This window comes from Cladophialophora carrionii (assembly GCF_000365165.1).
Source record: "Cladophialophora carrionii CBS 160.54 unplaced genomic scaffold supercont1.3, whole genome shotgun sequence".
Classification (NCBI taxonomy): Eukaryota; Fungi; Ascomycota; class Eurotiomycetes; order Chaetothyriales; family Herpotrichiellaceae; genus Cladophialophora; species Cladophialophora carrionii.
Window position 1 is genome coordinate 1,835,323 of NW_008481828.1, and position 25,341 is coordinate 1,860,663.

A 25,341-nucleotide genomic window follows, 5' to 3' on the forward strand; every position below is an offset into this window, starting at 1 on the left:
CTGTACGTTCCGACGGCCTGGTAGGTGTCGCCGACGCACGAGTAGAGTACGTACGATCGTGTACATGATTACTCGGGATCCGTCGTGTTCGATCCGGGTCTTCGGCCCTGTTTCACGACAAACCCAAACGTACAAGAAGAGTGGATCTGGGCGATTCCCGCATATCGGAGATTGGCGCTCAGGTATTTCATCTTTGTACACAGAACGAGTGTAAGCCTTATTGGCTGTGAAGGCGCTGATCCATTGTTGCTGAGGTATGTATATCGGGGTCGACCGCCATGGCCTGGCTTTTGACCTGTTGCATCTAGAGAACGACCATTTGGCCTTTGGGTTCTAGAGCGAACCCCCCGAGAAGATCCATACAAGACCAGTTCACTGTTCCAATATTGTCTGACAGACTGGGTGAATACGTGGACTGATTAACGCAGCAGCAAATGGAACGTATCGACACCCACAGCCATGCCATCCCGGCTCGATGGCGGCAGCATTGTATGGACTTGGGCTATGGCGACACTGACGGCATCTCGATGGTACAGGTAAGCAAGCAAGCCCCTCAGCTGGACTCTATATTGTCGCCGAAGAGTCCCAAGCGTGGGCAAGGAAGGACCACTTGTCAGGCTGACTATGAACCAAATATCAGGACTGGACGGTCGAGGCGCACCTGGCGACCATGGACAAGGCCAAGATCTCGAAGAGCATATTGAGCATCACCTCGCCCGGCACGCACCTGAAACCCGGGGACGACGCCTTTGCCCGCCAGCTGACTCGCGAAACCAACGAGGACCTCGCCGAGATCTGTGCAGCACACCCGGACCGATTTGCCTTCTTTGCAAGCCTGCCACTACCGGATGTTGAGGGCTCACTCGCCGAGATCGACTATGCCTTGGACCGACTCGGTGCCGTCGGCTTCTCGGTCATGACGAACGCACACGCCGTGTACCTGGGCGATCCCGCACTGGACAGGGTCTTCGAGAAGCTGAACTCGCGACGCGCCGTGGTCATGATGCATCCAACCTGCTGCCGCGTGAATCTTCCCGTCGCAAACGGTGTGGGTGTCGCTCCGCGGGCGGTCGCTCCGCTGACGCAGTACCCGCGACCCATGCTCGAGTTCCTGTTCGACACGACCCGCGCCGTCAGCAACCTGATCCTTTCGGGCACCGTGGCGCGATACCAGTCCATCACCTTCGTCGTCCCGCATTGCGGCGCCGCCTTGCCGCCCGTGATCGAGCGATGTGTCGGGTACACGCCCCGCACTGTCAGTCCCAGCGTGCCCATCACCAGCGACGACGTCAAACACCTGTTCAAGACGCGCTTCTTCTTCGACCTCGCGGGATACCCATTCCCGGACCAGATCCACGGCCTGCTGCGCTTCACGGAGCCGTCCAGGCTTCTGTACGGGACGGACTACCCCTTTTACAAGGCCGAGGCGGTGTATCGGCTCAGCGGGATCATGGAGCAGCGGGCGCCGGAGATATTTGACGACGAGACGAGAAAGGGCATCTTTGGCGCGAACGCGAGGAGGCTGCTATGGCCTAAATTGAAAAGCCATGCTTAGGATCAGGAGAACAGGGTAGACAGGAAAAAGATTGAGGCGCATGGTCAACCATTCAACTTTCTCGCGCACATTGTCTGATTAGTATCGACGTATGCATAATTCCCTGCTTGTGGACCTGATTGATCTCTTGTCAAGAGGTCACTTTGAGTGATGCAAGATTTAATGTCATGCATGAGTTAGACGTCCTTCGAATGATGTCCACCAACACATTTATTCAATCGAATGACTTTGAGGGCTCTAGTCTAATCTCAAGCTATCTCATGTCCTGTCATGTCATATTTCTCATCCTGATTCCTGAACTATTCAACAAGTCACAACAGGATCCAAATGTACCTTCAGTACCCTATCACAGCAGATCTTGACCTTGTCCTCGACATTGTCCTTGACCTTGACCACGAAGATATTTGCGCGCGGTGAGAAGGATGGGTGTTGTCGGCTTGGCGAAGTAACAAAGAGTCCAGAGTTAATGCACTTCACCTCATGTGGGTTGGCCGAACAGGTGAGGCAGAAAAGAACTGCCTCATGCGCCTGAAGCTCCTCATAATTCTTTGAGTCATCCTTTCTCCCGCCCACATTTTTTCCTTTTTTTTTCGATTTGTCTCCTTTTGATACCGACCCAGGAGTTCCATCTTAGTGCAAACTGACATCGAAGCGGAGGGCTTCTGCGTGTCGCTGGTGGCTCCCAGTGCGCTGCAGCTGCATGCGAATCCTGCAGCTTGTTTGATACGCACCTAGAGTCATATCTGTGGTATAAGTTAAACTTGTCTGGAATGAGCATGGAGTGCTGCCAAATAACAGAATATCGCGAATGGAAATCAGAAATTTCATGTGTTGTGTGTTTAAAAGTCTCGATTGCTTTCTCTTCAATTGGGGGAGCATCATGCCCGCCAGTATCACACCCGAATGTCATACTGCTGGTTTCCGATGTGCTCGTACTCGTGAATAGTCCCTCATGGCCTCATTGCTCATCTTCGTCACTGACGACTGGGGTGGAAAAAGAAAATCCATCCCTTATCAGCACTCTAGGTGATCTTGCCCCGACAGAGGCTGACAGGATTTCGCGGTGGCACGCAGAATGCGTAAAGCGCTTACAAGAGATCAGAACGATACATGAAGGTTAACGCGGAGATGGCAGAGATTTCGTGTGTTTTGAATTTCATCGAATTGGCTTGAGAGAATGAGGTTTGACGCGAGGGCAATGAGCCACTCGATATCGAGTTTGGCCTTCACGTGATGAAGTTCAGGTGGGTTTAGTGGGGCAGGCGAGATCGCCCCATTCCTCCAAGAGGCGTCGTTGATTGGCTGCAAGCTGTGGCTTAGCGGCTGCCGATTCTTCCGCAAAGGCTGCGTTTGCGTCACTGACTCTCACAGCCTCACATCATTCGCATTGCCGCCACGCCTTGTTCACTTCCTTCTCAACCTGTCTCTCGGTTTCTGCACGCATTAGAAGGTCAGAGGCCTATATCTCCTTCTTCTCGCATTCGGTCAACCGTCACCATTCCTACCTACGACCACCACCTCAGTCACCATGTCGGCGCCTCAAGAAGCCCCGCCTTCGTATGCCCAGGCCACCGGCTCCTCAACAACATCATCCAAACCTCAAGCGTCGTCACATCTCGAAGTCCCCTCTTCGAAGAATGGGATACCAGCACAAGCCCGTAGGTCGATGGAGGACCTACATCGACCGCTTCCTGAAGGCTGGGTAAGACAATACGACCCTAAGGAAAATCACCAGTTCTTCGTCAACACAAAGGTGGACCCGCCAAAGTCCTACTGGGAGCATCCTCTCGATATCCCCGACGTAGTCAATACCCTTAGCAGTGAAGAACGCGAGAGGTTACAGGCCGAGGAGGATAAGCTGAGGAGGCACTCGGACCATTCGCCAGCGCATTCAGTGGATCACTCCGAAGAAGAGCACTACCCACCAGATTTGCCGGCAAGGCCGACGGGCTCAAAGGAAACCACAACGCAGAAGAAGAGCTTCGGTGAGAAGTTCAAGGACAAGGTCACTGGTTCGACGCATGACGAACGAGTCCGTGACCGTGCTCGACGAGCCGAGGAAGAAAGACAATACTACGAAGCGCATATGAAGCTCAGACGAGCAATGCAACAAGCACAAATAACTGGCCAGCCACAATTTTTCGCCAGAGATCGGGACGGCAAGAACATTTACATTGAGCCGCCAGGGGGTCCAGGCTACGGATATGGCGGGTATGGACCACAAGGATATGGTATCAATCCGTACGCCCGTGGAGCCTATGCCGATCCTAACGCTCGCTTTATCCGACCTGGGTATCCCTACAGTCGTCCATATGGCACCTATCCGGGTGGCGGGTATGGATTACCGATTGCTGGTGGGCTGCTCGGCGGGATGCTGCTGGGTGGATTGATGTTCTAAACATGCCCAAGCCTTGGTTGCGGGAACGGATGGAGGTATCCTGATGGGACGGGAACGAGATTATGACTTACAGCACTTCAGACTTCATTGATATCCTCGTAGCACGGCGTTTCAGTATGACAATTCCTCCAGACATTCGGTTTACCTTTTCATTCTTCTCTGCACCTCGCATGGTGCAACGTGCGCGACAACATCCATGTCCACCATCATCGCCTGCCCCCCAGATTCCCAATCCCAAGGATTGTCCAACCTGGTCTTGTGGTATGGCATCTACTTTGCCGCATTTCTCATCATTGCTCATATCGCCTCTTAACATGATGCCTAGTGATACGGAAAACTTTTTCCATCCTTCTCCGCCCGCGTGTGCTGAGATTCAGATCGACGTTGACCAATGCTTGGTCGATCTGGGCACTTATGCCGGACGAATCTCGCGCCACGAAATGTCAGACACAGAATTTTTCATTATGTCTAAACAGTCCAGTAGATGTGTTCTCTTCCTCGCATGTGCTGCGCGCGGATCAAGAGAACTGCAGGTACTGTTGTTACTCATCTTAGCCGGCACATTCAATCCTGTCGTCTACACGCACTGTTTACAGAGTTCGCGGAGGGACGGCGTAGGGATCTCTGCCAAGAGAAGTAAGGCCCCGGTGCTCCGTAGCCATATCCATATTGTTAAAGATTACGCTCACCGACGCCAGGACATGCAAAATACTGAAGATGAGACATCGTGCAACTCTATTAGATAGCTCAGCCAAGGTGAGAGTCGGTCAGCAAACGTAGCTTGGTTTAAGCGGTAATTGATTTGAAGCACAGAGCCACTTTCGTTACTCTGCTGGAAATAGGCTTCAAATGACGGCTGAATATGCTCGCAACACATGCGACATTCGATGTCAATTTAAAATGACCGCGGCTAAATGCTTGGGCCGCCACCAACGTTGTTTCTGCCTTTCCTCTCTACTTGTTATTGTCGATCTGCTCAACCACATCTCATGCCGTCTTCTGGAACCCCTCGTCTTCGAGGCTTTGATGACGCATTCGTGGGGGCCAAGGAGGGTGGATGTTATTGCGCATGACCTACCAAGCAGCAAGTTTTGTACAGTGGCTTGAACATCGGCCTTTCTGGATCCCCGTATCTGCGGCTTCTGAAGGCAAACACGGACGCCCTCCTCTGCCAATGGTCAAGATACGAGGCAGGATCTGTCTTGTCTCTGCAATTCGTCCGTCGCTCTGTCCAAGACCCTTGCACGCCCAACGATGGCTGAGGTCTTGATTCGTGGTTCAGCCGCAATACCACATCCATATTTCGCTGGGCGTCTCACTCACATCGACATGTGAACTCGACGCCCCAGAACGGACCCTTATAAAAGCTTCCCTCGACCCACATTCATGGAGCGAGGCACGAGATCTTTTACCTTCTCTACACGGATCCGCACGTGCCAAGTTGAGAATCATCTGAGCTGACTTGAAATCGCTGTTCGAGTCGCGTCCCATCGCGCCGTACAAGCTCAATGGACGAAACCGCGGGCCGAGATGGCCTCACAAGGCTGAAAGAACTAGTCGGTAAATTCGAGACTGGTGCTGAATTCTCCGAGTTGCCGCAAAACAAAGACTATCCAATCGTCCTAGGTACATGTTCCCCCCACGACAATGGCATGGCCTCCTCTGAGCAGTGACAGTGCCTGGATTTTCCGGATGGGGGCCTCCACTATTGGGAGCAGTCAATTACTGGGGTGGCGTCGAAGACCTGCCGCGTATGTTGCAAGAGCAAGGTTACACGGTGATCGTTGCGACCATTGCCCCTCTATCCTCGAATTGGGAGAGAGCATGTGAGTTGTATGCACAGCTCGTCGCGGGGCGGTAGGATCTGTTCCACTGTACCTCTGAGTTAGATTCCAAGCTGAAAGGATTGCCAGTTTCAGCACAGTGAATCCCAATACCGGCGAACTTGTCGAGCAATTTGACCTCGATGTCGACTACGGCCGATACTTCGGCAACGACCCCAGCACCGCTGCAGTGACTGCACAGACGCATGGACGTCGCCGAGCGATCCTCCTTCCTGCGGCTTCATGGAGAGACTTGCATTGGACATGGGGAGATCAGAACAAAGCACATTTCATTTGCCACTCTCAGGGCGGCAATACAGTCCGGCAGATGATCGCTCTCCTCAAAGATGGAGCTAACGATGTCCATCCTGGATATTTTCCAGAAAACAAACAAGGTAGAGACGAGTGGGTGATTTCAGTGTCAACATTGGGGACGCCGTACCAAGGGACTACAATCACAGATGTCATCCAAGACCTTCTGTCGGTGGGTCCTCACCAAGCTTGGAATGTTTCGAAAGGCTAACCAGAATGACCCAACAGAAATCGGGAAATGACACGGTAAGGCTTCTTGGCAGGCTGTTCGCAACGTTGTCTTTCCGCGGCCCTGCTGAAAGAGCATATGACTTGCAGCTTGACCATTGGGGCATTTGCCGTGAAGCTGGGGAATCTTTCCCGGACATGCGTGCACGGCTCGAGAGGAGGGGAGGTCCGGTCGAGACGTGGCTTGCTTCCCAACGCAATGCTTTCTACGACAACAGCATCGAAGGCGTCGAGGCTCTCAACGACGAGGCCAAGGGCCCATCGAAGCATATCTGCTACTTGACATTCTCCTTTCATTGCACAAATCCGTTCCCATCCTGGCCGCCGTGGGTCCCAGCCGCGCTCTCGTCGTTCCCAATATCGATCTATGACATCATCCGGGCTCTTCTTCGACCACTCCCAGGCGGCGATATAGCGATGTTTGCTATTGACAGCATTCGTCAGAGTTTGACCAGCGTCATACTTTGGCCCTTCTTTCAGACACTCGTGACTTTCCATGATTTCCTCAAGTGGGCGACCACTCATGTCGCCACCAGGCTTCTGGAAGATCTCGATTTCAAGCTGAAGCTACCGGGGCCGGGCAGCTACGTCCCACGGAAAGACGTTTTCCCACTGATGTTGCCGACTGTCTACGCAATGGGGGGCTACGATCCATTGAGAAATCCTGCACTTTCAGCCTCGAGGCGGGAAATAATCCGCAATAACTCGGAAATGTGGCTTCTCAACGACGGAATTGTGAACACTGTCTCAATGCGTGGACCCCGAAACGACGACATCATCCACGATGTATCGGAGGCAAACCCATTTCCACTGGCGAAGCTGGGAGGAGCTGACGACAGAAAACTGGTGCGAGGGAAGTATTGGCACTTCGGTGTTACTGGCTATCTTGATCATGCGGACGAGATTGGTGTCTGGATCGATTCAGACACGGTAAGTTTGCGATGATCCACCCAGGCCAGCTGACTCGGCGCAGTTAAGGCTAATTCTGCCCAGGGGAAGAATCTGAAAGACATGTACAAGAATCTTGCAGCGCTGGTCTCAAGGATTCCACCTGCATGAAGGTATACGAAGTGCTCGGGTGCGGATGGGAAGGTGGCAACGTCCAGCCCACGGTAAAAGCTTAACACGTTTATGTCAACGTTCATTTACAAGGGGCAAGGTGATTATGTTTTCTTCGGCGAGTAGTACTGCTTTCTTTTGTTCCTGTCCAGATATCTCCGGAAGACACTCATCGCAACATACAGCATTTACAGATGGTGGTCGCAATCGTCACCCTCGCCGGACCAGGAATAGGACCAACTCTCCAGTGAAACGCTGCGTAACAACCATAATCCGTGGATGCACATAGCAGGGTGCCAAGATTTCCTGTTGAGATACTGACCGAAGTCGACAACGGAAGAACGCCCTGAGTTGCCAGAATATCCCCAGGCCTTCATGCCTGGCGATATTCGATTCCAAAACTCGACAGAAGTGGCACAAGGTTTAATTACCGGTTTCGCCAGCGAGATTCGGTTGTCAATGGCAGGGGTTCAGCCTTGTCCGCCATCTCCGCCACTTCATTGGCGGAACAGCACCGATGCGTATTACGTGCATACAGAGATCACGAGCGGTTCCGGTCAGCCTCGTCAGATTTGGCTGACAAGTGCAGTTGTGATCAAGTCATCCGCCGTCTACGAGGTAAATGGCCTTGAATGGTCGACCACAGCCATTCTCGTGTCTGACTCCATCCTGCGTCTCTTCAACATGTCCAGATGTCCACACGGACATGCTCCGGGAACTGGCTTAGATCGGAATATTCCCGGGTTCGCACCTTCGGTCTGACGACTTGCATACCTTCTTCCATTCAGCTCAACAATAACGTCGCTCCGGTGGGAGAATACGAAAGCTGAGCAGGTCGACAGGGTTGACGAGAAAGGAAGATTACATTTCTGACTGTTCTGTCCTGTGAACGTGATGGACGCCCACTCCATGGACTTCAGCTCTTGCCCAAGCTGGATTTCAGCCATTCAGTCATGTGAGGGGATACGAGTGGTATGCGGGTATAAAGGTCCAAGGCAGGGCAGGAATGCACGGAGCGGCGCGAGAAGGATTCAAGTCTCTTCTGCTACAGAAGGACCCGAATTCAGACTTCAGATAAGCGCAGCAGGGCCACCACCCGGACCTAAAGTGCATAACCGAGAATACCGTGGGCAACAGACCGAACTTGGCGAGATGCATTTCCCGCTCATCACTCTCGCCCTGATGGCGCTCTGGACTCTCGAAGTCTCCGCCGCGGCTTTGCGTGATCGTGTTCGAGTAAGTCCCACACCCTCCTGATACGAACACTCGCACTCCGCGGAGTTGACCCTTTATGCTTCGGTAATTGTACTTTTAATACTAATTGACTCACATTCATTCAGTCCACACCCCTCCAGGATGTCTGCAATCTGCCTGAAGGCGAACCACTAGGTGCGAGCTGCAACGAGTCTTCTATCGACTCGGTCGCGCGAAGGGTATGTACATCTATATCGGTATCAGTCTCTGTCTCTGTTCCGGGACTCCTTGCAATCTGATTGATTGGATTTCCTGCAATTAATTGATCTCCCCAGCGGCATAACCTCCCACGCGGCGTGACTTCCATAACAGTCGGCACGGGCACCACACCCTCCGGATCCACCACGGCCCTAACACTTCCATTCTCGGCCAATCTCAACCCCTCAGGTCCGCTCTCGGGATCGGGCACTCTCGTCCTCTCCGCACCCATCAGATCCGCCAATCTTATCGCCGGCGACGTGTCGCAGTCATCAGAGGGGGCGTTCTCCGAGGCCGCCTGCGACTTTTATACCAGCAGCAGCGCCACGAGTGATGACGGGGTGGTAGCTTGTACAGGGGATGTGGTGGGCAGCGGGAGTACGAACTCGGAGGTCGGGTTGAGTGCACTGGCGGGGTGTGTGGCGTGTAGTTACACGACTGGGGAGGAGGGGAGTTTCAATGAGTGAGAGCGCGAGCAAGCGAGCGAGTTAGTGAGCGACTGAGCGAAACGAGCGCATGGACGGATGGGTGGAAGGGTGGAAGGGTGGAAGGGTGGAAGAGTGGAAGAGTGGAAGAGTGGAAGAGTGGAAGAGTGGAAGAGTGGAAGAGTGGAAGAGTGGAAGAGTGGAAGAGTGGTGGGTGTCTGGACGAGTGTGCGCATGAAATCCCGAGTTTTTAACTGACCAAATTTTCAGAGATGTCATGATGCGTGATAAGACGCGTGATGCTTTGCATCGTATATTATTTGGATGGGTCCCCGCCAAGTCCTCTTGACTTCCCTACTCTCTGTTTGCTGTACTGTATATCCGCTGGCTGGTTTTTGTTCATGTTCATGTTCATGTTCTTGTCCATGTTCTTGTTCTGGTTTGCCAACATCAACACCAACATCAACACCAACACGAACGTCAACGTCAATGTCAACACCATGGTTCTAGCGTCGCCCAGGCTCTCCCCCTTCTTTCCCGCTTTGACCAAGATGCAGGATCCAAGCATAGACCAGTGGGAAAGCACTCGATGCAGAACGCGAGAGACCACTGATCTTCTGAATCCTGTGTGGCGAGTAGCGACGGGTATTCGGGCTGGAACATACAGTATCAGGCAGGGATCCTTCTTCCGAAGAGCACACTGAACATATGTACAGTTCGGGGAGGGGAGAAGGATACCGTGACCTCGGAAGACTTATGAGATGGGGCCACTGAGCCTGAGAAGTGTCTCCGAACCACATACTTTACTGTGGTATGAGGGTGTTTACAGATTCACCGTTCACCGCTCCTTCAAAGCAGAGACTCCAGCTGGTATTCATGGTACCGTAAGTTCGTTCAATTACACCAGAGGAGAAATATACACAAGGGCAGAATTGTACCATTGCAAGGCATTCCCACACCAAACACTGATCGAAAGCCGCATTGACTCATTGAGTTGCACATGTCCCTCGTAATCGACCGTTATAATGTCACCAAAGTGCTACCCCCTAACCCACTTCGACCAGCAGAGTAGAGTGGCGTCGCGCCAATCTCCTTCAGCCGTGATCTTGGGTCGACCATCTCCTGGTTCGTGAACCAAAGGGGCGTCCAGAGCTGCCGCCGTGTCGACAGGACTCAACGTCACTTTACCCCTCAGACGCCAGAAGCCCCAGAAGGTAGGCGTGATCATCAGGACGATAACAGTAGTGACTGCCAATGAGCCTGCCCAATAGCGATAGAGAACCTTGTATCGCAGTACTGGCGCGGTGCGTTTCCCCAGGCACCGTCTGATAGGGAGGAAAGAAATCAGGTGGAGTCATATAGTATTCGGACTCGTTATTGAAAAACGCTAGCCATGAACATGAGGTTCCTGAGCCGATCGCGCATTTCGTCCTCAATGACAGTGTGATCGTCGTCCTGCATGTAGTAGAGGGTGTTGTTGCAGAATTAGGGGTCCGAGAGCGAAGTAGGGCCGTAGTCGTCAGGGTTTGGATCGTACATGATCTTGGCCATCTCTAGTAATGCAGTCTCAGCGTGCCTGCCAGACGCATTTATGCTCCACATGCTTCCATCCCAGGTCCACTCCATCTCCGCATTGAACACCGTCTGCTGGTAATGCAACACGCCACCGAATGTGCTAGAGCCGAGGTCAATATCGGATGCTGATTTCAGATCGGACACAAATGTGTCATTGTCGTAGGTGCTGTTGACATTGAGGCTGACAAGGTTGAAGCCGGGATTCCAATCCTTTTTCTTCTTAAGAATAGCATGGTCTCCAAGCCGATCGGCAGGGAATAGGGCGAATGGATATGAAATCCGTGCTGCTCGGAATGTACAGTTGCGCACAAGATACTGGGAGTCGCAATCAGCGAGATATTTGAGCACGTTGGGTTAATTGAAGACATTGGTTGTTTCGACATCCCAGTCGATGCGAGTGGAGAAGACAGTACGGGTTAGGGTCTGGTTGGGATGATCTTTCGGGTCCATGTTGTAAGGCACACATGAAGTGGCGCAGCTGGGCCAGAAGCCAGGGGCGACAACCCTGCCAGTACACGTGCCTGAAGCATCCCAGCCTCCGCACAGCCCTGGGTCAGGATCGTCCGCATAGTTCAGGCATGTGTCGTCCCAGTAAGTGCCCCTGTCACCATCAATCAGCTGCACCGCCTCGCCAAACACATCACCATAACGACTGAACGAGCCTCCAGAGAGGTAGGCGGAGAATCTGGTTGGCTACTCGTTCACCATGCCGACATTGATTGGGATGTCAGTAGTACTGAGATAACTAGGTACGGTGGTGATGGCGTTCTGCAGCAGAAAGCCAGCAGACCAGTCAGCGAATCATCCTTTGCTGGGTTTTGAAGAACCAAGCTGTGGTCACCCCCTCTGAAAGTGCAATGTGGAGGAGCACGCTGTTGCCAGAGAGAAGGGCGGACAGCCATGACGCGGGCTTCAATATGATTCCTCCTTCTGCACGTCGCCGTTGACGACGTTGAGCACGATCCAGGAGAACAAGATTGTCATTCCAGAGAGGATCATGGCGCAAAGATCCAGCCACGGGACATATTGTGCCTTGGCCACATCTTGTATGTTGACCTCGCCGTTGTCTGCGGACCAGGGGAAGAATCCTGCTGCCCAGATGCGCGTTCCATTGAGCATACGATGGGCAATGGATGGTCTCTTTTCTTCTTGGCTATGTTCACTCACAGGCTGAGAGGTTACCGTAACAGTCTCGTCTACACCCATATCGACAGTCGATGTAGAGGCAGAGACTTGGAGCTAGAGTCGCTTACCACGGAACAAAGGATGGGAAGCGCAAGTACTCCGTCGAGGCTCTGGGATCTCGGACTTCATGACAACTTTATGCCAACATTCAGGAGCGTCTGGGAGAGCCTGCAGCACCGTGGCTGGCTGCAACTACCTGGCAGGCTAGCCAGCAAATGGACCATTGTCCCTCCGTCGCCGCCTGGTCCAGTACTCACGTTTCGCTCATGACGCATCGTAGCGACCAGTGTTGACGTTCTTCCAAGAAACACAACGGACATTCAGCCATTGTTGTCGAATCGAGGCCAGGTGACGTTCAGCTTGATGGCTGGCTGAGCCGGGTCGCAGCTTGACGCGAGAACGTGGCCAGCTGTTGAAAGTCGCTTACACAAGGCGCACGGCTGATCATTGTGGGTGGATGAATCAAGTGAGCTGCCCCGTTCGGGCACCCTTCATGCAAGCCACCTCAGGTGCTAATGGAAGAATCTGTCGGACGAGCTTCATCAGGGACCCGATGCGAGGCAAAAGTACGCAGCACAGACGAGGTCGGAAGGGATCTCCTGAAGGTCGATAAGAGGAAGTGAGGGCTGAAGGGGATGCGATTTGCCCGGTTACTACTGTAAGAAGAAAGTCCGTTGCCCTTTGGGAAGGGAACCAAGGGACCGCACGGAGGATGGAGGGGTAGAAGCCGCAAGGCTGAACAGTGGCAGAGACGAGGCTGAACGGTCGGCCACGAACGGAGATGGGCGTCCTCAAAAGCACGATAGCAGAAACACGGTTGGCATTGTTTTTGCAGCCTTCTCGATGACTGCTCTGTCCGCAGAAGTTGCAATTTGATGATACTCATGATTGACGAGGTTTGACAGGCGTTCGCTGGTGTTGATAGTCAGCGCGACTAGAAATGATAGACTGAGAACGTGGGCGCATCTGAAATAGCAAACGGCGTATACTCTACAGCTTCATTACTCTATCCTGAACGCTTCGACCACACAGGGGAACTGCATCGCTCTTGTAGGTACCTACCTGGCTCGATTCTATACAGCCGCATCGCAGTCACAGTGAGCGCACACTGGGCGAATTGACCATGGGCGAATACACGGCTTTCTTCTATGGTAGGTTTCCCTGGCCGTGTGAACTTGATCTGGACTGACCAGATGGCGATAGGGACGCTCATGGCCCCGGGTGTCCTCCACCGTGTCATTCACGGCACACACACCCCTGAAAAGTGGCAACAAGACCTCATCACCGTGCGGCCCGCAATGCTGCAGCACTACCGTCGGCATAAAGTCCGGCATGCAGATTATCCTGCCATCATCCCCCACAAAGGCTCGCGAGTGAGGGGGAGTGTAGTGACGGGACTGAACGAGCAGGACATACGTCGGTTGGACATCTTCGAGGGCTCGATGTATAAGAGAGATGTGGTTAAAGTACAAGCCTTGAAGGACGTTGCGCTGGACCAAGCTGCCCCGGAAGACGAAGAGAAGGAGCCCGAGGTGGCAGAGGAAGTCGAGGCACAAACATACGTGTGGCTTGAGGACGTTGAAGAGACGTTGGACCCCAACGAGTGGGACTTTGCGGCATTCAAGCGAGACAAGATGCGTGCGTGGATGGGAATCGAAGATGATAACAGTGTCGAGGTGGACGAGGGTTTCGCCGACGTGGACGCTGCCGCCGCTGCTTGGGATGAGGCTGATCAGAGAGAGAAAGGACCAGAGCGGAATGGCACTACAAAGAAGGGACACGATCCGATGGGTGGCAGAGGTGCAAATGGACATATCACACGGCAATTGGAGGACGAGACCTTGCGGTGAAGAATAGAAAGGAGAATTGACATTAGACAAGTATTTTCGTAGCCCATGCTAAGCTGTCAAGAAAGCACGCTATACACACCAACCCACGAGCAAAGCACCCGAAGCAGGAATTGCCGGAACCCTTGCCTCATCCCTCGCAACGCACCCTCGTCCGATTGAAGAATGTGAACGTCTAGCGACGACCATGGCTCCTCACCGCGCTGCCCTGCATTTGCTCCAGTTCTTGCTCGAGTTGCTTGATCGCAGCATGAGTAGCCTCTAGATCTTTGTTGAGACGATCTCTTTCGCCGATCAACTTGTGCTCCCAGGCTCGGAAGCGCTGTTCCTCCACCTTGACCTGCTCAGTGAACCTCTTCCGGAGAGCCTCTTCCTCTTCCTTGAACTTGGGATTGTCCAGTTTTCTTGGTCGGGCCTCGCCAAATTTCCTCGTCTCCATCTGCTGAGCACGGTAGGCTTCGTAGTGATTCTCCTCGGTGGTGTGAATGAGATCGAGCATGTGAGTGCGGATGAGGATGGATCGCAGCTTCTTGAAGTCGCAGTGTTCCTCGTTCTCCACCTCCGCGACACCCCAAGCATATTGTCTGCCCTTGACGATGCGGCCGTCCGAGGTCTTGACATCCTTTTCGCTACCAATCACGGCAAATGGCATGGCGGCCATAAGCGCGCGGGCGTGTTGTGCAGCAGCCTCGTCGTCGTCCTCGATGGGTGGCTGGTAGATCTTGATGCCTTGAGCTTCGATGACATTTCGAATGCGGTGCTTGAATCGAGCCAGATCGGCAGGAGACAGGGTATCAGCCTTGGCAACAACGGGGATCAGGTTGACACGTGTGCACAATCGCTTCATGACCTCAATGTCAAGAGGCTTCAGGGTGTGGCCGGTAGGACGGATGAAGTAGAGGCAGGCATGGACACGAAGGTCGATCTTGTCATTGCGCTTAGGTTGCTGTTCCTGCAACATGTACGATTCGTGTTGGTCGTCAAGGAACTCGATGATGGGCATCCAGGAGTCGCGGTTGTTGACATAGTCGCCGAAGCCAGGTGTGTCAATGACTGTGAGACGGACTGCAACATGTGAGTGATGGTCCAACTTTGCGCTGGTGATATGTACCTTTGAAGAATTTCTCTTCCAATTCAGCCTTGGTGATCTCGATCTCGACCGTCTTGTCCACCTGCTTTGCATGTCGTCTCTTGTGGTCTTGATAGTTCTTGATGGTTGTGGAAAATAAGGTGTTGATGAAGGTAGTCTTGCCCAGGCCCGACTCGCCAGCGACCTAGCACGATGGAAATGAGTAATCGCGACGCGCTCTGAGGGTACACAAGATCTTACCATGATGGTGAAGGCGGCTCCTCTCTTTGCGACAATCTTGTGTCGCTGGTTGGGCAGATTGGCAATGCCAATGGGCGACGGGGACTCTGCTGCTGGAGGGGCCATCTCGACCACAGAACTCGAAAGCAATTAGACGGCGGTTGCGACGAGCACAAGATGCAATGTAAGAGAGTTTGAAGAAGTGAGGTGGAGGTAGGTGAGTAAGTGAGTGAGTGAGTGCCAGCGTTATTAGGGGTTTCCTCAATTGACTCAAACCACAAAAAGTGCAGAAGTCGCGCTCCTGAAACGCCAACGTTCCTTGGTGCCTTCCCCACAACCTTAAAAAGCCGCCTTGCCACAAATGCACTAGTGTCGGAGAAAAGAAAGATCGCCCCGACAACTTTTTTCCAGGGCGCAGTTTGAATATTGCGTCCAACTTGCGCCAAGTTGGATCGTACAGCCATGGTAGGATGAAGACGGAATTCAAGGTAAGTAGGAGGCCCTCCACAGCTACGTCAAGTACTCTAACACGTTGGACAGTTCTCTAACCTCCTGGGCACAGTCTATGGCCGAGGGAATCTGGTCTTTACACCCGATGGCAACTCGCTCCTCTCGCCCGTGGGCAATCGAGTGACGGTGTTCAACCTCACGAAGAATACCAGCTATACTCTCCCCTTTTCGCATCGTCAGAATATCACTCACCTGGATCTTACGCCTGATGGCAACCTCCTCCTGACCATTGACGAGAGTGGCCGAGCAATCTTGTCCATCTTCCCGAGACGACTCGCAATCTACCATTTCTCATTCAAGTCTCCAGTCGCCTCGTTAGCCTTCTCACCGGATGGTCGTCACTTTGTTGTTGGGATAGGGCGCAAGATACAAGCATGGAGGACCCCTACCACACCTGGCCAAGGCACGGACGGTGACCTTGACTTTGCGCCTTTCGTCCTGCACCGAGAGTACGGCGGTCATTTTGATGAAATCAGACATTTGAGCTGGTCAGGCGATTCTCGTTTCTTCCTCAGTGCTTCCAAGGATCTGACAGCTCGAATATGGAGTCTGGACCCAGAAGAGGGTTTCGAGCCGACTGTGCTCTCTGGACACCGCCAGCAGGTCCGAAATGTCTGGTTTTCCGCCGACCAGGAATCAATATACACCGTGGGCGAAGACGGGGCTTTGTTCCGCTGGGGATACCAATCGAGCCAACCAGAGAATGACGAAGACTCGACCGACCCTTCCGATGAGAGGTGGCGGATTGTGCAGCGGGAATATTTCATGCAGAACGCCAAACTAAGATGTGCTTGCTACCATCCCTCGACCAATCTACTGACAGTATGCTTTGATAATGGCCTATTCTCGCTGTACGAGATTCCATCTTGCTCCAACATTCACAGTCTCTCGATGGCATCCTCGCGCATCTCGGCGGTAGCTGTCAACCAAACAGGAGAATGGTTGGCTTTCGGCTCTTCCCAAACCGGCCAGTTACTTGTATGGGAGCACGCCTCGGAGTCCAACATCCTTAAGCAATCCTCACACCTCGATGCCATGACCACTCTTACTTATTCTCCTGACTCTACCCGCATCATCACTGGAGCCGACGATGGCCTCATCAAAATCTGGGATGTCTCTTCTGGCTTCCATATAGCAACATTCACCGAACACACCTCTGCGGTGACGGCGTCCGCTTACTCCAGGAGAGGCAACATCCTCTTCACTTCGTCTCTGGATGGATCTGTGCGAGCATGGGACATGCTCAGGTACCGTAACTTCAGGACTTTCACGGCTCCTCAGAGACTGTCCTTCTCCTGTCTCGCAATTGACTCATCCGCAGAGGTGGTTTGCGCCGCATCCCATGATTCTTTCGACATTCATCTGTGGTCGGTGCAGACAGGAGCTCTCCTCGACCAGCTCGCCGGACACGAGGGCCCGATCTCAACACTTGCGTTTACTCCTGATGGACGATACCTCATCTCCGGTTCATGGGATCATACCATTCGGATATGGTCCGTCTTTGACCGGTCCCAGACTTCTGAGTCATTGCAACTCATGTCCGACCTCTTGTGCATTGCCATCCGACCCGATTCAGCACAGATTGCCGCCTCTACTCTCGACGGCGCTATCACGTTCTGGAACCTCAACACCTCCATTCAAGAGTCTGGCGTCGATGGTCGTCGCGACGTCAGTGGAGGACGTACCTTGACTTCGCGCCGCACGGCAGCATCCACTCCCGGGACAAAATCGTTCAACTCAATCACCTACTCTGCAGATGGCAGCTGTCTCCTTGCTGCCGGGAATAGCAAGTACATCTGTCTGTACTCCGTTAGCACTTTGACCTTGATCAAGAAATTTACCGTTTCGGTCAACATGAGCTTGGATGGGACACAGGAGTTCCTCAACTCCGCCGCTATAATGTCGAATGGCTTGCCGAACGGTATGATCGACACAGAAGGGGAGGCCAGCGATCTCGAAGATCGGATCGATCGCAGTTTGCCTGGGGTAAAACGTGGCAGAGATGCAACGTCCAGGACCCTGAGACCAGAGGTGAGGGTGACCGATCTCGAATTTGCACCGACTGGGAGGAGCTTCTGTGCAGCGAGTACGGAAGGACTGTTGATCTACAGCTTGGACGACGTTGGGGCCGACGACTTTGACCCGTTCGATCTTGACATCGAGGTCACGCCCCAGAACATTCGAGCTCTTCTTGCACAAGCCGAGCCGGAGACTCTCAAGGCTCTGGTTATGGCATTCAGGCTGAACGACAAGACGTTGCTGAGGCAAACCTACGAATCTGTGCCCTTTGAGACCATCCCCTTAGTTGTGCGCGAACTACCACGGGTGTACCTAGGCCGGCTATTGATGCTTGTCGCGCAGCAAATGGAGAATAGTCCTCACCTGGAATTCGCACTGCGTTGGCTCGGGGAAATATTGAGCGTCCATGGTCGATACGTCAAAGAGAAACAAGCTGATTTTGCAGCCGAGCTTCGTGGCGTTCTTCGAGGCGTCGACGGTATAGGCAGGACAGTCCGAAGTCTCAGTGAGCGGAACGCTTTTGAGATCGAGTTCCTGTGTCATGGCCCTGATGGCCAAGGTGATGTTGCTCCACATTGGTTGGGCGAAGGCGACCATCCAAAAACCAATGGCATCACGAATGGTGATGGTGGCGAACAGGAATGGATTGGACTGGACTGAGGACAAACGAACCTTACGCTGTCCATCTGCAGTGACGGTGGATGGAAACTCTACTGCCTGTGTGTCTCAGAGTGAAAGGTACCTCACATCCACTTGACCTTCACTCCACTTTCAAATCACTCCAAGGTCTGCAATCAAAACATCATCCGAAGCTCCGCGCGTAACTCGTGTCCCCACTACCCAAATGGCACGAATTCCTCCCACCCGCACTACGTCTTTCGGAACTATGATGGAATCAAGTCGCTTTTCAGAGTGCGACATCCGGCGAGTCGTGACAGAAATTGCCTGAAGCCTTGACACGAAATCCGAGGCCAAAGCTACGGATGCCTCCGAGCAACAAGTAGCGCTCGGGAACCAGGAGCCAAGAAATTTCCGTCCTCATGGGCTCATCAATTACTGCCAGTGGTGCGGCTGGAGCGACTACAAGGAAAACATGGCAAGACACCTCGGGAGTTGTGCTTGGAAGAAGGCAGGACATTCTGTGCCGACCTACTGGGACTATGCTGACAGGCTTTTGCAGCCTTGAGGCGTGAACGTGCTCGTTTACAGGTATGCCTTGAACGATTCTAGTAGGAAGAAAGCCCATGTCAGTGTGACAATGCTGACCGAGATTTGCAGGCACAAAGATAACGATCGACACTGCGAGACACCTCTCCCTCGAAGTGTCTGCAACTCTTGCACCATTACTTGACTAGTACCTGCTAGCAAGCACAAGAAAGGGCGAACATCTAAATAAGCAAGAGTCAGACAGCAAAACATGGCTGCAGGATTCGGTGGCCTCATGGAAAAGAATGGGCGCCATGACAGCGTATCCACAACAGTGTCAGGACCCGCGCGTGCGAGCTTCCGCTACATTCGAGTAGTACACGATCGATAGTGAAGCTGTTATTGAACGTCGAAAGAATATCGGACGTTGTGCACGGCCCACTCGACTAGCAATGTGGCTCCGGATTGCTGGTGAATCGCAATGGTGGATCTGCAGAAGAACTGCTCTGTACAGATGACATTACCGAGACAGCACCGTGCTGCATCGTTAAGACATACGTAGTAGTAGGGTATTCTACATGTACCTTGGAGCCTGCCACTTTCCAGGACAACCGTCAGTATGAGTTCTCAGTATTCCATGCCCAGAGCTGTGCTCACATGGTGCCTCCACTGTCGTATCTGATCGTGTAGAACTACTCCAGCGTAGTCCTGGAGCGTCAGAACAGTGGCGTTGCCGTCCCATGAATGCTATTCACACACATTACACAGCCAAGAGCAGCGCCTGACTACCTTTCCAATAGACCATCTTGCGTGAGCACAGAGCGAAATCTTCATGCTTCTCGCTCTTGTCGAGGCTGTTGCCCCTTTTCGCCCATGGACCCGGGATGGCGCTAGTGCCTTGGCATCAAAGTCCTTTTCTTTCCTCGAGCGACGCGGAGTGTCGGTCCCTCAAACCGTTGTAGACGACTCAAAAGATCGTAGCTGTGGAGACTGAACGTTCGAGAAGAACCCTGTCAGTGCAATTGCGGATGACAGCAACAAGACTGTTAAAAAAAAGGACCATGACGCATTTTTCGAGGCACCGACCAGGCGGGCTTCGCCTGCCCCTCGACCCAGCGTGGAAGTCGGAAGACGAGTACGTTCAGTCGGTGCTCACCTTTGCAACGACCTCAGATCTCTTCCGCAATCTCTGTGGCGGAGTACATATTCTGGACTTTCTCACGCGGGAACCCGATCTCTACACCACCGTGCTGCCGCAAGAATGGCGCGACTGGTTCGAGCGGGTCGACATTGATCGGGTCCTCGATCTACTCATGCGCGATGATCTAGCCAGGTACTCGGATCGCAAGTCAGAAAACTCAGACACCACAACGCCACATCCTCCAGCCAGTCTGATAGACTATATCTGCACGATCAGAAAACATAACCTCAAACGGACATTCACGCCACCCTCGGAGAACATCTCAGAACTACCACCGCATGTCGCCGTGGGTATGAAGACCAAGAAGGCGCACGAAGTGACGAACGTTGCTGCGTACGTGGGTCAACTGTGCGATGAACTCTCCTCGCAACATCCGGACCAGGAACCCCTGACTGTGGTTGATTTTGGATCCGGCCAGAATTACCTGGGCCGGACACTCGCTTCGCCGCCGTACAATAAGCAGGTCGTTGCGATTGAGAAACGGCACCACAATATCACCGGCGCGAAGAGCATGGACGTGCACGCGAAACTGGCAAAGAAGGAAAAAGTCATGCGGAACAAGAAGGAGTGGAAACGCCAGCTTGGGCTCGGCAACGGAAATCAGAACGGGACCAAGAATGTGACACTGGAGCCGCCGCCGTTACCGGTTGAGGATACGCGTTCAAAGTCTCCCTCAGAGAAAGTGTCTACTGCTACGGCACCAGATCCTTCCCTGACAGAGGCGAAAATTGTGGGCATCGAAATTGAAGAAGGGAAAGGCAGCATGACGTACATTGAGCATGACATTCAAGATGGATACCTGGAGGACGTTATCTATCCTGCGACTCCCAGGTCGGCCCGCCAACCACAAGCACCACAAGACCAAGCACAAGGACAGGCAGATTGTTGTTCAGCACCGACGAGACGCGAAAGCGACGGGGACGACCAAGAATCCTCAGACGGCAGGATGGAGATAATCCCGCCGTCCTTGCAAAAACACCCGCCCTCGATAGTGATCTCGCTACACTCGTGCGGCAACCTCACGCACCACGCGCTGCGCTCGCTCGTGCTCACGCCGTCCATCCGCGCCTGCGCCGTCATCGGCTGCTGCTACAACCTACTCACCGAACGCCTCGGCCCAGTCACGTACAAACTGCCACAACTCCGCCCGAACCACCCGCGCCTGGCCGCGACAGGCGGCGCATACGACCCGCACGGCTTCCCCATGTCCAAGACGCTCGAGGATTTCGTGCCACCAAAAGATCCCGAGGCTGTGGCTGTCGCCGTGGCTGGCGTCAGACTCAACATCACGGCGCGCATGATGGCCGTCCAGGCGCCCTACAACTGGGGCCCACTCGACAGCGAAATGTTCTTCCGCCGGCACTTCTACCGCACGCTGCTCCAGAAGATCTTATTGGACGTGGGCGTGGTCAAGCAATGTCCCGACCCGGGCATGCCCAGCCAGGTCGCCGGCGGGAGCATCACGGGCCGCGACGACCAAGGCACGCCCCTGATCGTGGGATCGCTGCGCAAGGCCTGTTTCGTCACGTTCCGCGCCTACGTGCGTGGGGCGCTGGCCAAGTTGCGCGCCGACCCTGTCGATGGCGACATGGTGGCGCAGCTCACGCGCGATCTGACGGACGAGAATGTTGAAGCGTATGAAGCCCGCTACGCCTATGCCAAGAAGAATCTCGCGGTCATTTGGAGTCTCATGGCGTTTAGCGCGGGCGTGGTCGAGAGCATCATCGTTGTGGACCGCTGGTTGTTTCTCCGGGAGCAGGAGTGTGTGCGTGATGCCTGGGTCGATGTCGTCTTTGACTATGCTTTGAGTCCGAGGAATTTTGTCGTCGTTGGAGTCAAGAAGGGGGAGGATGGAAGACTGAGTTAGGGGGTTGGCGTGGAGCGGTCTAGATGAGACTATGCCATGCCATACAGTACTATTCTATCGTGGATACTGCTCGTATGCGTATTGTATACCTATGTATATGCTGAAGCGTTCTATGCAACTGACTGACTGGCTGGCTGGCTGGCTGACCGACTGCCGGTGTCTAGGATGGCATGAAAACTAGAATCTATTTGTGTCCTTCTCTCGATATGATTTCCCAGCATATGCTTCGTCCGAGCCCTCTCCCGCGGCATGAGATACGGAAGACATGAGCGTCGAAGTGTATGTGCCGATGACTGCGGTCCTGTTGGGAGGCGCCACAACTTGACCACGTTGAAGTCCCAGATTCCTCCCGACGCGGTGCCACCTATGATGACTCCTCTTCTGGTGAGTGAGAAGGCCTAGGCGGCACCAAAGCTCTCCCACTACCTCACAACTTCGTGATCGGCGTCACGCCCTCCAAGAAGCCGCCCTTGACCACCGCCGAAATCAGCTGGTTGGCAATGGCCGTCGGAGGAGGCAACCTTAGATTCCCTTCCTTGTACCCCTCTGGCGCCGGGTCTCCTAACCCACTGGTCCCATTCGCCAACGCCTCCTGGATTTCCTCCAGTGTGAACCACTTGGCGATTTCCAACTCCGGGTCGAATTCCAGTCTAATCTCCTCGTCCTCGGGGGAGGCGGCCTGCGCGATCGCACCGATCATCAGATTCGCTGGGTATGGCCAGGGTTGCGTCGAATGAACCAGTACGCGCGACAGTTTGACGCCGGATTCTTCCCAGACCTCGCGCCGGACCGCGTCTTCAACGGATTCGGCGGGTTCAATGAATCCCGCGAGCGTGGAGAACCAGTGCGGCGGCCACCGTTTCTGGCGACCTAGGAGGAGACGCTTGCTGTCGTGGCTGAGCACCGCCACGATGATGGTAGGGTCGGTCCGAGGGAATGTGAGATTTGACAGCGTGGTCCGCGTCGAACAAGGTTCTCGCTCTTGCAGTGTCTCGGCCTTGTCTTTCGGTGGACAGACTCGTTTGGCTCCGCCGTGGACGGAAAAGGTCTTGTGCCCGCACGTGCCGCAGAACGTGTTGCGGAAGTTCCAGTCCAGGTAGTGCCGGCCCTGTGCGTACTCGGCGGCTGGTTGCGAATTAGTGTCGAGTGATCCGCCGGGGAGACGTATATCAAACTCACCGACATCAGCGGGGAAACTCATGGCTCTCATGCCTTCACTGAACTTCAACCCGGACGCTACGAACGTGTCGCTCAATTCCTTGGCCTCCTTCTCGAACGTCTTCTTGGGCGTGATGTCCACGGCCCAATGCGGCGCTCCCGTGAAATTCTTGTACGAGTATCCATCCTTGACTTTTTCGTCTAGGCCCAAAAACACCAACTGAGGGTAATCTATCCGCGAGTCAAAGTCGTCTACTATTTCCTTCTCGGTTCTGTCGAACGGATTCGTAGGGAGAAGCGACTTGAGGTCATCTAATGCGGCGTAATGGATTTCGGTCGGCGATTTTATCAGGGGGGACAGCGTCTTGAAGACGAGGAATCTCGCGGAAGGGTGGGAGAATGCGCCGGCAAGAAAGGTGTTGTCGTCGCGCAGAAAGGACACTCGGTTGATGGGCGAGCCTGGTCTAGTCAATGCTTCTGGGTCTGAATGATTGTGCCACTGCACGCACCTCCAAAGTAGTTCGTCACCTCTTTACCGAACTTTCGACCCAGCGCAGAATCTTGGTCGAGATGCGCGGGATGCGGCAGCTCGGGCTGGGGAGGGGCAGGCATTTTGGTGATTTCGTTGATGATGTGTGGAGCACGAACAGCTGAGTGGGCGAGTCTACGCGCGAAGCAACGGGAAAGAAGTCTAGAATGTGTCCATACAGCGGTTTTGATCATCAACCTTGGAACGAGATTGGTGATACAGGTCGACTGGGAGGATGAGAAATTCAAAACCGCCCCAAAGCCGTACTTGTGGAGTCCTGCCTGGACGATGTACCTGGTTCAGATTGTGTGCTTCTCCGTGCTTCAATCACAACCCCTCGATTACATGATCGCAGCAATTGGGATTCTGAGCCTCGGGAGTGCCACAAGACGTCAAAATCCACTGCGTTATCGGAAGTGACTTGGTAGTGAAGGTGAGGGGATCTATAAATACCCCGCACCGGCGTTGGTCGCGGATGTTCCTCCGCTCCACCCGTGACCTCACGCCTGGGCTCAACATCACGTGGCCTTGGCGGGACCTCCTTTTGATCTCCCTGTTCAGGTTGCCTCCTCTGACAAACATGTACGAACAAGATACAACATCTCAGGATCGCCTATACAAGGGGACTCGACTGATTAGAATCTACTGGTACAGGCTTCACTGCTTCTCGGATCGCTGCACAAGTGGCAGCTCCTTATCGCTGTGGAAACATAGGTTAATTTCGAAATGGAATGTCATGACTGACCGCAACCTGAAGGAGCTGCCACGGACTATATTGAGGCATGGCTCATGTTACACGCCCACACTTACGATATTCCTCTTCGAAGTATTCCAACGCTCGCTCGGCTCCTATACGATTAGGATGATCAGGGTCAAGTCCCCGTCTGGAAGTCTCCACGACATGCCTCATCATCTCCAAAGCCGGAAAGTGCTGACCGAGTTCCCATAAGCAAAGGGCCAGATTGTGCTCAAACGCCAGTCGCCGGGTATTGTCCTCTGGCAATGTCTGCTGGATCCGCACCACCTCCTCCAGCAGCTTGATTGCCCTCTCAGTCTGTCCATTCGCCCTATACAATCGTGCCAACTCATGCTCCGACGCCAGCCGAGCTGGACCGTCCTCCGCTAGTGTCTGCTCAATCCGCACTACCTCTTCCAGTAGCCGCACCGCATCTTTGATCTGTCCATTCGCCTCATACGCTCGTGCCAACTCGTGCTGTGATGCCAGTCGAGCTGACTCGTCCTCCGGCAGGGTCTGCTCAATCCGTACCACCTCTTCCAGTAGCTGCATCGCATCCTTGACCCGTCCATTCGCCTTATATGCTCCAGCTAGCGTATGCTGCGACACCAGTCGAAGTGGATGACCCGAGTTAGTTAAGCCAAAAAGCATCGCCACGAGAAACCAGGAGCGTGACCTACAGCGGCCGGACGCGCTGCGTAAGCTGTAAGCTGATCTCGCTCTTACCCTGGCCATTAAGGCCCGCGATAACTACACGACATTGATTGCTATCCCAGCTATACTGTACCGTGGCGCGGACAGTCCTTTCCAGCTTATTAAGCATGTCTCTTCTCCCTGTGAATAAGGTGTTGGGCGAGCGAGACACTACTTAATATACGTTGCCACTCGCTGGGCTATTGCCTGGCTAGGTCAGCAACTCGCAAGCTACAAATAGGATGACGAGCGAAGATTTACCTCTCAGAGATTTGTTGATGTCTTCCTTGAGTCGGGTAAATGCATACTCCTCT

At 53.7% G+C, this 25,341-nt stretch overlaps 9 protein-coding genes across 9 annotated transcripts; 6 read left to right on the forward strand and 3 right to left on the reverse strand.

Annotated features, from left to right (window-relative positions):
* Window positions 1–434: 434 nt before the first annotated feature.
* G647_04060 (uncharacterized protein) lies at window positions 435–1,555 on the forward strand (the record flags this gene model as incomplete). The annotated part of the gene is made up of 2 exons (XM_008728405.1): window positions 435–536; window positions 641–1,555. 2 exons carry the CDS (start codon window positions 435–437, stop codon window positions 1,553–1,555), a joined length of 1,017 nt encoding a protein of 338 aa, XP_008726627.1.
* Window positions 1,556–3,083: 1,528 nt separating this feature from the next.
* Window positions 3,084–3,953, forward strand: G647_04061 (uncharacterized protein; the record flags this gene model as incomplete). Its single annotated transcript, XM_008728406.1, has 1 exon — window positions 3,084–3,953. The coding sequence occupies one exon, from the start codon at window positions 3,084–3,086 to the stop codon at window positions 3,951–3,953; it is 870 nt and encodes a 289-aa protein (XP_008726628.1).
* A 1,508-nt stretch (window positions 3,954–5,461) lies between these two features.
* On the forward strand, window positions 5,462–7,375 carry G647_04062 (uncharacterized protein; the record flags this gene model as incomplete). Its single annotated transcript, XM_008728407.1, has 5 exons — window positions 5,462–5,579; window positions 5,630–5,810; window positions 5,867–6,260; window positions 6,317–7,246; window positions 7,310–7,375. The coding sequence occupies 5 exons, from the start codon at window positions 5,462–5,464 to the stop codon at window positions 7,373–7,375; spliced, it is 1,689 nt and encodes a 562-aa protein (XP_008726629.1).
* A 5,760-nt stretch (window positions 7,376–13,135) lies between these two features.
* On the forward strand, window positions 13,136–13,862 carry G647_04063 (uncharacterized protein; the record flags this gene model as incomplete). Its single annotated transcript, XM_008728408.1, has 2 exons — window positions 13,136–13,163; window positions 13,216–13,862. The coding sequence occupies 2 exons, from the start codon at window positions 13,136–13,138 to the stop codon at window positions 13,860–13,862; spliced, it is 675 nt and encodes a 224-aa protein (XP_008726630.1).
* A 172-nt stretch (window positions 13,863–14,034) lies between these two features.
* Window positions 14,035–15,294, reverse strand: G647_04064 (uncharacterized protein; the record flags this gene model as incomplete). Its single annotated transcript, XM_008728409.1, has 3 exons — window positions 14,035–14,924; window positions 14,971–15,133; window positions 15,190–15,294. The coding sequence occupies 3 exons, from the start codon at window positions 15,292–15,294 to the stop codon at window positions 14,035–14,037; spliced, it is 1,158 nt and encodes a 385-aa protein (XP_008726631.1).
* Window positions 15,295–15,638: 344 nt separating this feature from the next.
* Window positions 15,639–18,357, forward strand: G647_04065 (uncharacterized protein; the record flags this gene model as incomplete). Its single annotated transcript, XM_008728410.1, has 2 exons — window positions 15,639–15,656; window positions 15,709–18,357. The coding sequence occupies 2 exons, from the start codon at window positions 15,639–15,641 to the stop codon at window positions 18,355–18,357; spliced, it is 2,667 nt and encodes an 888-aa protein (XP_008726632.1).
* Window positions 18,358–19,904: 1,547 nt separating this feature from the next.
* On the forward strand, window positions 19,905–21,911 carry G647_04066 (uncharacterized protein; the record flags this gene model as incomplete). Its single annotated transcript, XM_008728411.1, has 1 exon — window positions 19,905–21,911. One exon carries the CDS (start codon window positions 19,905–19,907, stop codon window positions 21,909–21,911), a length of 2,007 nt encoding a protein of 668 aa, XP_008726633.1.
* A 427-nt stretch (window positions 21,912–22,338) lies between these two features.
* Window positions 22,339–23,681, reverse strand: G647_04067 (uncharacterized protein; the record flags this gene model as incomplete). Its single annotated transcript, XM_008728412.1, has 3 exons — window positions 22,339–23,036; window positions 23,091–23,528; window positions 23,579–23,681. 3 exons carry the CDS (start codon window positions 23,679–23,681, stop codon window positions 22,339–22,341), a joined length of 1,239 nt encoding a protein of 412 aa, XP_008726634.1.
* A 574-nt stretch (window positions 23,682–24,255) lies between these two features.
* G647_04068 (uncharacterized protein) lies at window positions 24,256–24,985 on the reverse strand (the record flags this gene model as incomplete). The annotated part of the gene is made up of 2 exons (XM_008728413.1): window positions 24,256–24,368; window positions 24,409–24,985. The coding sequence occupies 2 exons, from the start codon at window positions 24,983–24,985 to the stop codon at window positions 24,256–24,258; spliced, it is 690 nt and encodes a 229-aa protein (XP_008726635.1).
* Between the last annotated feature and the right edge of the window lie 356 nt (window positions 24,986–25,341).